The 15357-nt window shown below is 32.5% G+C and overlaps 1 protein-coding gene across 1 annotated transcript; it reads left to right on the forward strand.

Annotated features, from left to right (window-relative positions):
* The first annotated feature begins 3559 nt into the window (after window positions 1–3559).
* LOC132724587 (uncharacterized) lies at window positions 3560–13567 on the forward strand. The gene is made up of 2 exons (XM_060709466.1): window positions 3560–4614; window positions 12654–13567. Exons 1-2 carry the CDS (start codon window positions 4133–4135, stop codon window positions 13162–13164), a joined length of 993 nt encoding a protein of 330 aa, XP_060565449.1. The 5' UTR covers window positions 3560–4132; the 3' UTR covers window positions 13165–13567.
* Window positions 13568–15357: the final 1790 nt, after the last annotated feature.

Consider the following 15357-nt stretch of genomic DNA (forward strand, 5'->3'; position numbering starts at 1 on the left):
TCATCTGTTCTCGTCTATGTTATTCTTTTATATCGGTCCGCGTCTCTATTTTTCTGTTATCAATCCTCGTTGTCTTGTTGTCAGTTCTTCTGTTATCAGTCTGTGTCTCTGTTTTTCTGTTATCGGCGACGTCTCTAGATCGCTTATTGTCAGTTCTTCTGTTATAGGTCCCTGTCTCTGTTCGCGGTCCTCGTCTCTGTTCTCTTGTTGTTAGGTCTTGTCTCCGTTCTTCCTTCTGTTATCGGTCGTCGTCTTGGGTCTTGTACTTTCGGTACTTGTTTCCTGCTCCGTTAAGGTCTTTTCTTGTTTCTATCGTTGCCGTCATTATGTGTCTATGTCTATGTGTTATATGTCCTGGTTTTGTCAGTCTTGTAGTCATTTATTCGTTCAGTGGAGTAGCGGGGGATCGAACTCACGACCCCTTGATTTGTAGGCAGAGAGTGTTACCACTGCACCATTGCGCCCGCTCTGATTAATAGCCATTTTTGAAAATCCTTTATACATAAAATACTATTTCAATGGCTAACAAAAGGTGTATTACAATTATATTTTAACACCTCTACTATGTAGCCAACCCACGTGACTTTTATATATGGTCTCCATTTTTTACAAGTTATATTTGTATAGATAACTTTGCTGTTACTTTAAGATATCCTAGAAATTTATTGGAGGGTACCGGAATGATGTGATAATCTTCTTGTAGAATTTAATGACCTATTTTAGTATTTTTAAGCGGCCATTTTGAATTGACCTTTTGAAGGTCAAGGTCATTTTTATTTTCTTGGTATCCACCCTCATCGTCTTCAGCATACCCATATTAGGTTAAAACACTCAAGATATTACTTGTACTATAAAATGCCTCTAGCATTCATATTTTCTTAAAATCTGTCCTGTCTATAAAGAAGAATAGAAGTTGATATTGACCATATATATTCCTTCAGATTTAATATTGAAACTCTCGATAATGTAAGTATATACTTACGTCAAAACACCATTTAAACTTTCATTTTATTGAAAGGCCTTTTTCGATCGGTGTTTAAGTTCTGCATTAAATTTATTTTAACTTTTATAAACACTTTCATAAAATCTGACAGGATAATATGGGCCACCGTAAACAGAAAACTTAACCTGTTATGAAAATTATCTGTAACATATTTGATAAAGATGTCAATATATTGTACATATAAAAGAAGGTATTATTACATTTAAAAAAATACACATTGGCAACAATCTGAATTCAGCACAAAGCCAACATTAAATTGACACTGATACTTGTTAAAAACGCATTTTAAAATTTATTTTATGATACAATTAATTAAAATTGAATATTCCGAGAGAAAAAAAAGAGTGCTTTATTGAATATATAATTTATATAATTATGCAATAGATACACTTGATCAGTTAACCTGCTGGATCTCTGAAATGAATTTGTCCAGCTTCCATTTTTAGGACTGTTCATTTCCAATTTGGGCATATCAAGGTAAAATTTATAGATTAATATAAAGCCAATGGTATAGAGCCTGATTAATAGCCATCCGTTTAGCTCAGTAGGTAAAGCATTCGACTGTACATCGAGCGACCCGGATTCGATTCCCGGACGGTGGAAGGTTACTTTCGTTGAAAATTCATCATGAAATCATTTCCATGGTCATTCGCACTGTACCTATGCTCTGGAATGTATAGAAGTAATCAGTTCTAGTACCGGTAAACTGCTTGACAACATGCCCAGGAACGAGCCAGTGTCTGAACTGTGCTCTCGTAATTTCAATGTGACGTACTACCGTAATCCGGCGGATAAAATACCACCACCACAAGCACAGATAGGAGTATATTGTTAAAACTTGCAGTATTCTGTAAAAAAATTATTTCAGCATTTAAGTAACTGATAACTAAGCTTATTTTCATAATGTAACACTTTCATTTTTGATTTATATTTGCCATGTAATACATCAGCATATTTCGTGGATATCTCTTTATATGTCATACTGTATGTATATATTATTGTATATGTGACTGATGCCTCTATGAGGCCCAGCATTTTCAATAAACTGTTTAAACTGTTTAACAGCAGAGCCTTGTCACACGTCCGGGCTTGCTTGACCTCATACTGCTGGCAAAGGTTAATTACTTCCGGTTAAAGTCTATTTAAGGTTAAAACTAGGAAGCACTAAGTCTTTCAAATGACCTTGATAGAAAAAAAAGAAAGAAAAAAGTTATAAATCATGTAATAACATCTTTCACACGGAGGGGAAAGGTCGAAACTATATCTACAACTCATTGAAAAATTAAAACACTTTACAGAAAAGCCAAGTTTAACATTTCAAAGCAATATGTTTTTTTTACTTGAAATATAATTAAGAGCTGAATTACAGATGGAAACAGAAATATGAAAGCGTTACAAGAATATTTTCAAAAAAATAAATAATCCTCTTCAAATTATCTATAAATAACAAAGCATCATCGATTCACACCATCCTGAAAGTCTACAAATCAACATGATAAAAATCGAAACATTAATTTATTTTTCTATTTTTTAAAACTAGTTTCATATTACATGTGACAATGTAAAAGCAGTGCATAATTAGTGTTTAAAACGTAATTTGATCAGTTTGAAGAACGTGTGCTTTCAATTAGGCCGGTGAAATTTTATTTAAGTTTATTGTAAAATGTTTAAACATTTACGTCTAGTTTTAACCTCTCTTAAAATGCTAAGAACTGGTAGTTGACCGTTTGACAGATATTTTCAACTTATATTTGAAAATTGAAAAACGTTGATAAAGGTATGGTAATGCATGTCATGCGTGAGGTCGCGGAAATTAACGACATTGTCAGCGCCGTAATTGTACCTGAAAGTCAATAAAGTACAAAGATAGGAAATTAAGATAGACTTCATATTTGTTGACATTGTTTTACTTTCTATACAACACAAACTGTTTCTCTGTTTGAACAATTTAATTAAAACATTTATTAGTAAATGGCTCGGATTTTAAATTGTTGGGTGTTTTTTAGTTTTGTTTTTAATTAACGCGACACGTGTTCCTAAATCAGGGAGTTAATTCTTTAATCGTGTTTAAAAGAATAACGGATTTATGGTGGAAATAATCGTTTTATGAATACATTGAAAAAATAAACAGGAATGTGTGGGTTGAAGAATTAGCGCCAGTTACTACCCCAGCTGTAATAGTGGGGATTTAAAAAGAAATAGGCAGCCGTATATAGCCACTCTTGTTGCAATATTTTATTCCCTTTAATAGTACTTGATTTTTGATAAGTAAATGTATCATATCTACTTTACCACGTGTTTGAGACATTTTTACAAAAGTTATATGGATATGGGTTTTCACAGCCATATCCTAGTAGTTCAAACAACTATTGACAATGTTAAATTGAAATAGTAAGGGTGAGATTTAGTAGTGTGCGGAATTTATCTTAATAGCTAAATAGCTTTAAAAAAACGTAAGGACAGTTTCAGAAACGAATTTTTGGAAATTTTGCTAGAATTTATAAAACTGGAAAATGCTTAGTCACTCAAGTAATATTGTTGTTGTGCATGTACGCTTGGAAGTTGCTTCGACGATGGATCATTAAACCATTGTTCGTCTGCGACACCTCTCCACCATTGAGGTCTGCTTGAAATCTAGAAAATAAATATTGAGTATATATGGTATGGATTATTATCACTATTATAGTTCAATAAAATACAATGTACCACACGATGTCGATGCTGTGGTCCCGTTTATTTCGTTTTAGATTGTTGTTTCATTATTTAAACAAATTGGTCAGCGTCATTACCAATTTCCGGAGAGTTTGAGTGGATTTGCTCGCGTGCTCGAATATCTGTCAATATCTTGCTGATATCTATATTGGAGGACATTTTAACCGCCCTGTAAATTTCTCGCAGCTGTTTCTATAAAAAAAAACATGTAATCAATTGTTTGTCTTTTTATAACTGTTTGCGGACGAAACAAATTTAGAGGAAACGTAGTTAATGAGGTAGACAGTTCTTGTGAGATTGGATGAAAGTGGAATTTCTCGGGTTTTAGTATAACATTTTCTCATAATAAAAATTACGTGCTATTTTCCTGAAAAATAAAACTTATTGGGTGAGTGCTCGGATTAAATAAAAAAAAACATGGAGGAGGTAAACGGCGTGGAAGGGCACATGCATGCCATGACATCATCACGGCAATCAAAAACTCAACAAGGCTCAAACTTCCGTCATTTACCGACCATTAAAGATACACGAGATTACATCATGATAACTCAAGAGATACTGGATGCGTTCAAAGAAAAAGTTGTAAAATCACATAAAGTCAACCTCAAACTAAATCCTGCCAGATCTAGATGTAGCAGACGAGCAGCTCTCGGCAGACGACACATACCGCCGGTGTCAACAGACAAATCTCTTTTGTTGTATTCTAAGTCGCACACTAGTTATGATCTTCATGCACGCTATAGACCTGTAAAAGTGTTTGTGGATGATATAACACAGTTAAATACAAACGATAGTAGTGAATGTCCTTCCACTAGCGGACAAGAACTTCGAGAATTATTAAAAAAGAAACCCGCTTTCCAAAAGGATTCTTCAAAAATATCTGACCCAGGAATAAGAAGGTAACAATGCATATAAATTTCATAATTTTAGTACAAATTTCTTAATTCTAGTAAAATATAAAATTTGAAGAGTACGCCCCGTATTTTCTCTATTGTCAAATAAAGTAAATGTATTTCTTTTAAAGGAAGCGCTTATAAAAATACATGCGCGAAATGCTACTTCCGTTTGTAAGGGAATATTGTATTGTTAAAAAAGTACAAATGTATATACAAATTTACATAAAACATAGCAAAAGAAGATCGAGGTCTTGAAGATTCAGTTTATTCTAATTTAGCCAAAGTTAAAATCAGTTTTATTTCTATAACAATATCATAATACCATAATTATCCACTACTCAAAGAAAAAGTCAATGCGTTCAGTATTTTTCTGCGTGCGTGCGTGCATGAGTGTACAGTGCGCGCGCGTGTGCATGCGTGTGAGTGCGCGCGTGCATCCAAGCGCGTTTGCATGTGTGTGTATCCTATATTAAATAATTTACCGTTTAAAATATCCATGCACATTTGTTTATTCTTCACGGTGCCGGTACATACTTGAGTAGAATGAACATGTTTATAAAGTCTGTACATTTAAATGCAAGAAAAAAAGAAAGAAACCGTATTCCTTTCGTGAAAACTCGTAAGTATTTAATAAAGTGTGTCTTTTTTAAAAAAAAATTCTGCAATATTGTTAAATATAAGAACCATATTTTTAGTACAGAAATCTGTTAATGAATTCGATACCAGATGTTCGTTCGATAGTCGTAAATTTTTGCTTATAATTCATCAATGCTATATATGCGGGTCTATTTAACTTCTCTATAAATTTATTCATGGATATATTTTTATATACATGTACATGTACATAGAAACAATCTCGGGAAAAGTCTTATGTTTATTTTATTTGTATAAAAAGAAATTCATAATGCAACAACCTTCAGATAAAAACGTGTGATTTATGGGATTATTCGCAAATGTTTTATTATAAAATTAGTCTAATGGATGTTTACTAAAATGTACGGATATACGGGTATTTCTCTAAATCTGCATTTATTAAGTCCTTGAAAAAAGTTTAATGACCACTCGAATACAGTTTAAGGTGTCAATTTTTCCCGCAATTATTTGGTTAAGAAATTATAACACATTGAAAAAGATTGCAAATGTATTTCCCAAAAGAAAGTCTGACCTCCTTTATCTAAACAAATCCGTGTTGAGATCAATTAAGATATCAATTCGAAATATAACTTAACATAACAAAACTGTTAAAACCTTTCAATCAGTTTTCCATTTAAAGATAATAATTTTCTTTGTATTACCCGCATGTATAAGATCTTCACTTAGATCAGATCATCATGCACGGGTTTCCGTGTGGTAGATAATGGTAAAAAATGATGCCACGTAGATTAGTTAATTAAATAGTGTTGTTTTTTTATGGAATAGTATCGTATAATAATCAAAGTACGGACATGGTAAAGCTACCTGCACTTAAGTTACCATCTTTATCTAAGCATTCAGTGCTAGTTCGATTTCTTGTGAAAGGAAATAATAAATGGTAAGCGAAAACTACTATAGTATATAATGTTTTAGACATCACTTTTTTTTCTTTTTGCGACTCCGTAAAAACGATACGGCACTGGCGGGCATACAGTATAATTATTTTGACGTGATGTTTATAAAAACGATATGGCACGGGCGGGCATACAGTACATTTTGACTTGACGTTACATTTGCTAGTCGACCTATAGTACCGGCTTTCCTTGATAACTAACCATTAATTACCTCTTTCTTTGCAAGAGACCGACTAATAGCGTAAATGGATGCGAAATGCTAGTATCACAATATAAGCACGTCATATATTTATTGCCCGACTCTACGAGGTATTTTTTTTTATTCTACTGGGCACATAACCAATAAAAATAGTGCATTACTTTATTCGCTAGCTTGGATGTCTATTTTTTTATACTGGCAACATAACATAAATTATATCTTTTATTCCCTGTTTGTCATGGAATTATACCATAGTGACAACATAACATATATAACTAGTTTATTTGTTTTGGAATACCAACAACAGTGCTGGTATCTGTAATGGTATATTGACAAATCAACATATGTTTCTCTTTATCTGTGATGGATCAGTACATATATTTTTTCTCAATTCTCTATCTGTGACAGTATATTGACAAAAGTACATACAGTTTTATTTGAAATTTTACATTAACAACGGCATATAAATTATGTTCATCTATTTTGGCAAAATTATGCTTGATACATAATTTTTCGATTTGTCATGATTTATCGACAATATGTTTTATCTATTTTTTTCTTGTCTATTAAGCACTAATCTGCGTACACTAGAGAGCATTTCAATGTGAGTGGCCTTTAAATTCAAAACAAGATACTCTTTGCCGTGCATACATAATAATATGTATTGAAATAAGGATAAATAAAATTTAATGCGATTAAAGTATTTTTGATACTCGTTGGAAGTGTTTCAACAAATGTATTTATTATGATCACAATTTCCTCTCATTATGTACTTTTCTTTATAAACATGCTATTAAAGATTTGTAATTTTTGTGGTGGGCAGAAATGAAAAACATGGATTTTACACGATAGTAAATATATTATGAGTAAAATTACATTGGGAATAATTCTATAAAGTTCAAAATACGTATGGTTTGTAGTGTGATATTACATATTCTAATACGCGAAGATATGTCTGGTGTGCCTGATTTGAAAATATTCATAGTATAACACTAACCCATTGGTGAAAGTGATTTTTAAAAATGCTGTGCATAGGGAATAATTTTATCATTATTCCTGTACTACGCGTTGAGATATAGTACTAATTTGTGTTTGGACAATATCTCTCCTCTACGAAGCGAGATTCTGTACCAAGAACAAAAATACCTAATAATCTAGCTCTGGCACGTGGAAATATTTTGACTATTGTATCATATGCGCAGATGGCAATATTTCATTGTGAAAATAAACAATTTTATTATACAGTTTTGTTTACAATACAATAACGCTTGATTAAAAAAAAAAGATATTGCGATGCCGATGTCATATTTCTGGGACAGCCAGTGCAATCACAAAGGCAAGATGTATCAAGTGACTAGGAGCTATGTAGACTTGGATGCCTTGCTGTCTGCCGCCCAGAACAGGTAGAAATACTCGGAATAGTTTGTCTCGTTGACATCTTGTATCTTTCATCGCATGTTTTTCGTAATCAATCTATTTTGTCATTTTTCAATAAGAAGATATGCTTGAAACATAAAAGTTTTTTTTTACTAATTTCACCAAGAAACTGATGTATTCATGCACGGACTTTGTAAATTGAAGTCCGTGATTCATGATAAAATAGGTGTTCTTCTTTTTCTGAATAGATATATATGTAAATATATGTGTATTGCCTTTTGTAATAAAACTCACATGTTAATTATATAGGTTATCAAAATTATATTCAACATTGTAGCATGCATACGCACACCCAGCCACTCCAATTCCACAACCGATATACACACGTGCACGCACACGCACGCACGCACGCGCACACTCTTTCGTGATTACTAAATAGAACATTTATTATCTCGCACTTGATGTACAAAGTGTGCAAATAATAAAACACCAAAAAAAAAAAAAAAAAAAGATTATGTTCAATACATTGGTGCTTATTTTCTGCGATCGTTTTACAACAATAATTAAAAGATATAATACACGATGATTGTCGTAGCGCATAATGTACTTCGTACTATTACGTTGAAACTAAAAACTAGACAACCAATAAGATAAAAACACACGGCCGGTGTTTACAGTAATTAAAATTTAAATAGTAAAGTACAAGTTTAAATTTAAACTTATTTAAATTAGGTCACTCTGTAGAAATAATGTTTGATATACTGTACATTTTGTATTTACTTTTTTCCAATTATGTCAACACTACATACCAAGTACATGTCAATGTTGGCCGGTAGATATTTGCAGGTCTATAAATAAATATAAATGGCATTGAAATGTTCAAAGTTTAATCTTAAGAAATCGGCACTTTTAATTCCTTAAAATAGTTTAATCAGTTAAACTGTATGGTTTATCTTAAGTACGACATGCAAAAGTCACAAACACTTCAAATCGAACACATTTTACGAAGTGCAAGGTGCATTATGGGTTTTTATTATATGGATACTTATATCATGTTCACTTGATAAAATACGGACAATACTAAGTACTGTATGAATTACATTTTACAAGGATATTGCAATAAAAATATAGATTTTGATATTGATATTCGTTACACGAAAAGTATGGAATAAAATTAACATTTAAAATGTGAACGCCACAGAACTATCAAGTTCACAAGGAAAAAAAAATGATCGGACTTTGACTTCCAAATGTGGAGTAATAAATAGACTTAATGAAACTATACATTGTGATAATAATCTTGAAATATGGCGGATGAAATGGATTTAAAACTGGAGGATATAGAAGATCTTTGGTCAGTAGGAATATACTAGTAAACATGGCAAACTATTTTAAAGTTAAAGGCCCATTAAGCCTCAAACTGCTATCATTTTTTTTTTGCAAAAGTCATTTTTTTTGGTATTATGTAACAGTTTCCAAAGTTAATCATAACTGAGCAATGTTTTGTATTAGACATTCAATGCTTTTTTATTTCAGGTGATAAGCATATCACATGTTCCAAATCCATTATTACAACTTTATCAAACATATTTTTTCCCTTTCTACAAAAGGAAAAACTCATTTATTTCAGGGGTTTAATGTGCCTTTAAGAAAATAAGTTCAATACGAGCTTCTAAATTAAAGGGACTCTATCGAGGACTATTTTTGTACCATTTGATGTAGGCCTGAGCGCAAATTATCAGATCATTCGCTCACTTCGTTTTTCCAGATAAATCTAGTCTTTTTTTTGCGAAAAATGTCCGAAAATGCAAAAACGTTTTGAACTCAGAAAGTGCTTTGAATGGCACAAAAAGATCGAATTTAGATTATTTCGTATTTATCTTTTGAATATTTTCTTGTTGCATTTGTACATAAGTGAAGTTAATTTATGTAAGGTTTTTAAATATTATGTTGTTTTTTTAGGTTTTTGGACCTTCTAAATTAACATTTAATGTCACGTGCAGTAATTGATTATTTGGTGTTTTTTAGACTTAAATCACATCAGCTAAAAGTTGGTGTGTGACGGCGTGGCCGAGTGGTTAACGCGTCTGCAGACTGGCAATCTAAGGATCGCTGGCCGCTTTAGATAAAATCCCGTCATGGGCAGGCAAGCCGTTATTTCCGTGAGCAAGAATTTAAACTTTACACTCATTGCATAGTTTTGGTTCGTTCCAGAAATGGACCTGGAGTATTTCAATAAGCTTATAGCTTCAAACACAATCGAACTAAAATAAATCCGTATAATTTAAGCTCAAATATACATGTACATCAAATACTAGTATACAGTCACGGACAGAAATTAATGAATTGTAAAGCTTCAAACAGTACTTTAGCCAAGAGAATGAGTTTCAATTTTCTTTCCAAAAGCTAAGTTAAAACTTTACGAATTTGTAGAGATTAATATTGCAAGAACCTTGCATAATGCAATGCAGGATTAACGCTTCAAAAAAGAGTATCCTCGCAGACGTTAACTTACTCTTCACCACAAAAAATATATTTTGATTTTTGTCAAACATAAGATTCGAAATTAGGTTACTTGTAGTTATATATACATATATTTCTGATGGGTGCGAATCATTCTCTTTACGTTGATAATTTCTCCCTTTTTAGCGTGAAAGGGAGCCAGCTAGTTTGCAAGAGGCAGGTTCTGTAAAGATAGTGTACTAAAAGAACTAGGAGTGTTTCTGTAAATGGCGCGACAAAATATACCCAGGAGAAAATATGTCATATTTGACATAGATTTATTTTATTTATCTTAGCAGTGCTATTTTACTTAACTACGTCCTTGTTAAAAATAAGCTAGAGAAAAAACTAGATTTAGTTGTTTTGGCGCTATAGGTAGCAAGGATTATTTTTCTACAGACTTTGAACAGATATAGCTAATTACGACTGAAATACGTTTGATTTTTACCAAGGTCTTGTTCGGTATTTATTCATGATAAAAACAAATATTGTAAAAAGATTTATATGGCGGTTTTGGTGAAACTTTAACTGTTCGGTCCTTTCCGTCAGACTCCGGAGAAGGGCGTAATATAATCGGTTAGGTGTCGCAAAGACACGTACACATTTTATTAACAGACCCACATTTAAATTAAAGACCAAAGTTTTCTTTATTTGTATACATATTTTTGACTGGCAAATCAAACTTGTGTACATTTGTTATTAAATTTGTATAGAAGTCACTTGTTTACTTGGTTCAGTAAGAAAATACAAAACATTTCAATTAAGATATGAAAATTAAAAATTAAATAAATGTATATCTTTCTTTAAATGTTTAAAATGTATATACACTTTTTTTTCTCTTATCAATCAGTAACTTTTTCGATTGATGACATATTGAACTATAATAAATATGCATGTTTAGTTTATTTACTTAGTTATTGTTTCTTTTCATATTTTATATAAGTATGAAAACGCATGGGGAAGGTATTTATTAGGTATTGTTCCTTTAAAAAAAGTATCAAGATTTATGTTAAGCGTGTTTATTTTGCTATTGTTACTTTTTTGTTACGTAAAAAGTAAAAAAACGAAGATACCCCCTAAATAGATTCTTTCAGAACATTTACGTTCGTGGGTTTATTTTTAAAGCAAATGGATTTATTGCATCGTTCACGCAAAGTGTCACGAGGTTTTATGAGGGGCAATATATCAAATATTGACTCCTATAATTCGATTATATCTTGTTACTTTTATTCTCTCGTGAAACAGTGAGGTAATTTATCAGTTTAAAGACGACACCCTTTAAAGAGAAAGGGGTACAAGTATGAAACTATTGGAATATATGTAAGAAGATCTAACAACTCTTTATCTGTATTTATCCAAATTCTTTTCAAGCCAAACTTGTATCAATTGAGTGTTAACGGATTAAAGTTTCAGAGACGATGTTTTTGAATCAATTTTAATGTATTCCAGAGTCATCGTCATGAAAAATGCGATAGATAAATTATATCACCTGTATATTAGATAAATTGGAGAATCCGTTCTCTAGCTGGTATAAGATTGGCAGCTCGTGTATGAGAGAGGATATAAGTTAGAACTAGTTTGCATTTTATGATAATGTAAAAAGGAATATGGATTTTTTTTATCTATCAAAATGCCTTTGAGAGTTTGTGTTTTATAAATAAGATTTTGCACTAAGTCCTCATATTGTTAAAGTGGCGCGAAAAAGATTTAGTGGTATAAATGGTTTTGATATAAGTAATAATTCACACACGTGCTACAAATATATTGAATAAACAATAAATAAATAAGCGAAAAAGAGCACTATTTAGGAAGTGTAATGCATGTATAAACATTAATTGGAGGGTGTTATGTAAAACATGAATCGCCGGCGCCGGTGGTCATTGTGCATGCTGTCGGCTGTACCATACGTTGAAGACGACGCAAAATCAACCATTAGGTAGAGACAGTGATTTCTTGTCAGTGACATAATACATTTTAATGATACATATATGTATGTATTCAAACGCAATGGAATTTGAGCACATTTTTTGATTATCTTTAAAATCATACTCTTGGTAACATTTTTATGGCAGCATGGTAAAACTTTTATAATGAATAGACGAATGATTTCCATGGATGTTACAAAACAATGCCAAATCCACAAGCAAAAATATTGTTGCGGTTGAGTTTTTTCTTTCTTTCTTTCTTTCTTTCTTTCTTTCTTTCTTTCTTTCTTTCTTTCTTTCTTTCTTTCTTTCTTTCTTTTGTTTTTTAAAATAAATTAAATAAGATGTAGGAACTTATGGTCATTTGCACGATTTACTTGTCAATAGAAAGTTATTTACGGCGGGATAAACTCTTTTAGGCCTTCAAGAGAGGGGGGACATCTGCAATACTTTTTTGAAGGATTTTATCGAGTTTATTTTGTGTCATTTCAGGGGTATGGAGTCAGGTGACGAGGATGGAGAATTCCCAGACAAAATCATAGAAACTGTTGCACGTGCGAACACAATGCACGTAACGCACGCGCCAGTTTTACCGGAAATACGTGCAGCTCCGTGTCCAATACACGTTAAACAAAACACACCGCGAGGCGGAATCGAGGAGACAGCTGACAGTTTTATTGGTAACTTTAAAGAAACAAAATCCTACAGAAAAAACCGTGAAACGCATCCTATCAAATGTATATCAATTCAACAAAATAGTCCTAGTCAAAATAATACGGCACGTAACCGCATGGACATAAATGTGCGAATACCAGAACAGTTTCCGACGTCAAAAGCGCCGGCGTTACCGAAAAACATGTCATCTAAAGACTACGTAATGACGTGGCTAATTCACGGCTCGGCTCCTCAAGGGTCCAATCACTTTCCCGAGATAATACCCAGTCAAATGAAGACAAAATCAAAATCTAAATATACACCCAGAAAAACATATGCAGATGAATAAAGTGCTTTTTGGATATATAATTTATACGTGTTTATCGCATCAATTTAAGTTACACAGTTAGCCAAATTGACGCAACGTCAAATACACATAGACAGGGATAGTTCTGACCAGAGATTTTGGGTGGATTTTGAGTCTCCTTGTTTTGACACAGTTTTAAATTGTTCGAATTTAGACAGTTCTGTAATACGCGGAATTGTTAAAGTTTTACTTTGTTATATACCACACCAGTTATGCATTTATGTTGTTGTGATGGTTGTGCATTTGTTTATACTCATTATTCACCCAGTATTATTTCATATTTGAATATATCAGTGTATTGTATATTTTGTTTAGCACAATCTACCGTATATATCAAATCCACCAAAGAGTAAACAATGTATATGCAACAATGTTTTATCAGTAATACTGCGTATTTCTTTATTACGAAATCCCAGAGACATATTTCTTGCACAGCAGACTGGCGGTTCCGTGAGCCCAATGGGCGGGTCCCCTCGGGACGGATATTCCGATCTGAACCGTAACATATGACATATATTATTTAAAATACATTTCTTATATACATTTGTACTTAGAGAAATATTGATAAATGAATATTTTCATTTTCCGCATTTACAAAAAGTAAAATGTTTTCACTGCTGTGAAACATATTTTCGTATTTGCTTGCCGGACTACTTTCTTCTAAATTCAGCCAATACAGAAAATTTAAGGGGAAGTCTTTCAAAATGTAATGTCAAAATGATAGAAAAGGGTATATAATAAAACAGAAAATGCAAGGTTTTTTTGTATAAATACAGGATTTATTTTCATCTCGTGGTATAAAAATTATCATATTTCACTCATGGCTATTTTAGTGTCTCTGGAAATCCGTTTTCATTTCTCAAAAACATTTTCTTTTTGATATCTTGTTACAGTTTCAAGAAAAAAAAAGAAGAAAAAGGTCATCAAGTCATCATTTGCCATATAGATAAACTATCTATAGCCCTTTTGCTCTATTGGCTGTTGGTATAATTAAAGTGAATAACATTGTAGTATTTTGTGTGGAAGTCATAATACTACTTTGATTACATTTTGCCACCATTATGACACATGTCTGCATGATCAGCGGCGTTACTTTCTTCATTTGTTTAACATCTAACTGTAAACATGCTCTAAATCCATTATTAAACAGGTTTGACATTTCTAAAGAATTCTAAAAGATATAGATTTTTGAGGCATATTGTACCTTTAACAAGGTTAAACTTTAACAAGGTGTCTTACTTTATAACATATATAACTCGGCTTCTTCAAATGATGTGCTATGTTCTAACACCGAGGTTGTCAAGTCTTAAAACAACAAGATATGCTAGAACAAACGTATGTAGATTCGAGGAATACTTAACTATTGTAATACAGTACAACCTCCATAAAGCAACAACCTCTGGGACACAAATGGTTTGCTTAATTTTTACTGAGAGATGTTGCTCTGGAGATGATACATCAATTGTGTAGTCTTGGAATAACTGGAACAGTTCTATAAGGTTATTGCTTTAAAGAGGGTCGCTCTGAAGAGGTTACCCTAAATAACTACAATACTAATGTTTTACACATGTATCGATCTCTTTTGGTGTTTGACTGTAAGTCTCACTGGCACGAAAGATACAAATAGGGCAAGTTCTCAATAATTCAGGCAAGAGCGGGGACAAAGATAAAACCACCGTCATTCTTAAGCAAGTTGGATAGCTTTGCAATTATTATAGTCTCGGTCCTTTCCATCAAACTTCGGATAAGCCGAAATGTTCCAATTGGATCGAGTGGATAAGAGTCAAAACTCCACATATCTTTAGTGCCTTACATAAGAATAAGTAGAATAATTTTTTATATATATCTTCGAGTCGATAAAAAAGTCCGATTTGGAGCATTTGGCAGGTGCGCGATGACGTATTAATACTTTAACAATATAAACAGTCTTTGCGCGATATTAAATCCCAACTTATAAGAAATGAAATGAAACCTACTGGTATAATTACTTGTCGGACAATACTGACACAATGCTGACTTGTCTGACAATACTGACACAATGCTGACTTGTCTGACAATTATGACACAATGCTGACTTGTCTGACAATACTGACACAATACTGACTTGTCTGACAATACTGACACAATGCTGACTTGTCTGACAATACTGACACAATGCTGACTTGTCTGACAATT

Source organism: Ruditapes philippinarum, unplaced genomic scaffold (genome assembly GCF_026571515.1).
Source record: "Ruditapes philippinarum isolate M1 unplaced genomic scaffold, ASM2657151v2 ctg1432_1_1_1_1, whole genome shotgun sequence".
In the NCBI taxonomy this organism is placed as follows: domain Eukaryota; kingdom Metazoa; phylum Mollusca; class Bivalvia; order Venerida; family Veneridae; genus Ruditapes; species Ruditapes philippinarum.

Coding starts and splice junctions, on each gene's coding strand:
- LOC132724587 (XM_060709466.1), top strand. CDS start 4,133: ATGGAGGAGGTAAACGGCGTGGAAGGGCACATGCATGCCATGACATCA. Junction 4,615..12,653: donor TCTGACCCAGGAATAAGAAG/GTAACAATGCAT, acceptor GTGTCATTTCAG/GGGTATGGAGTCAGGTGACG.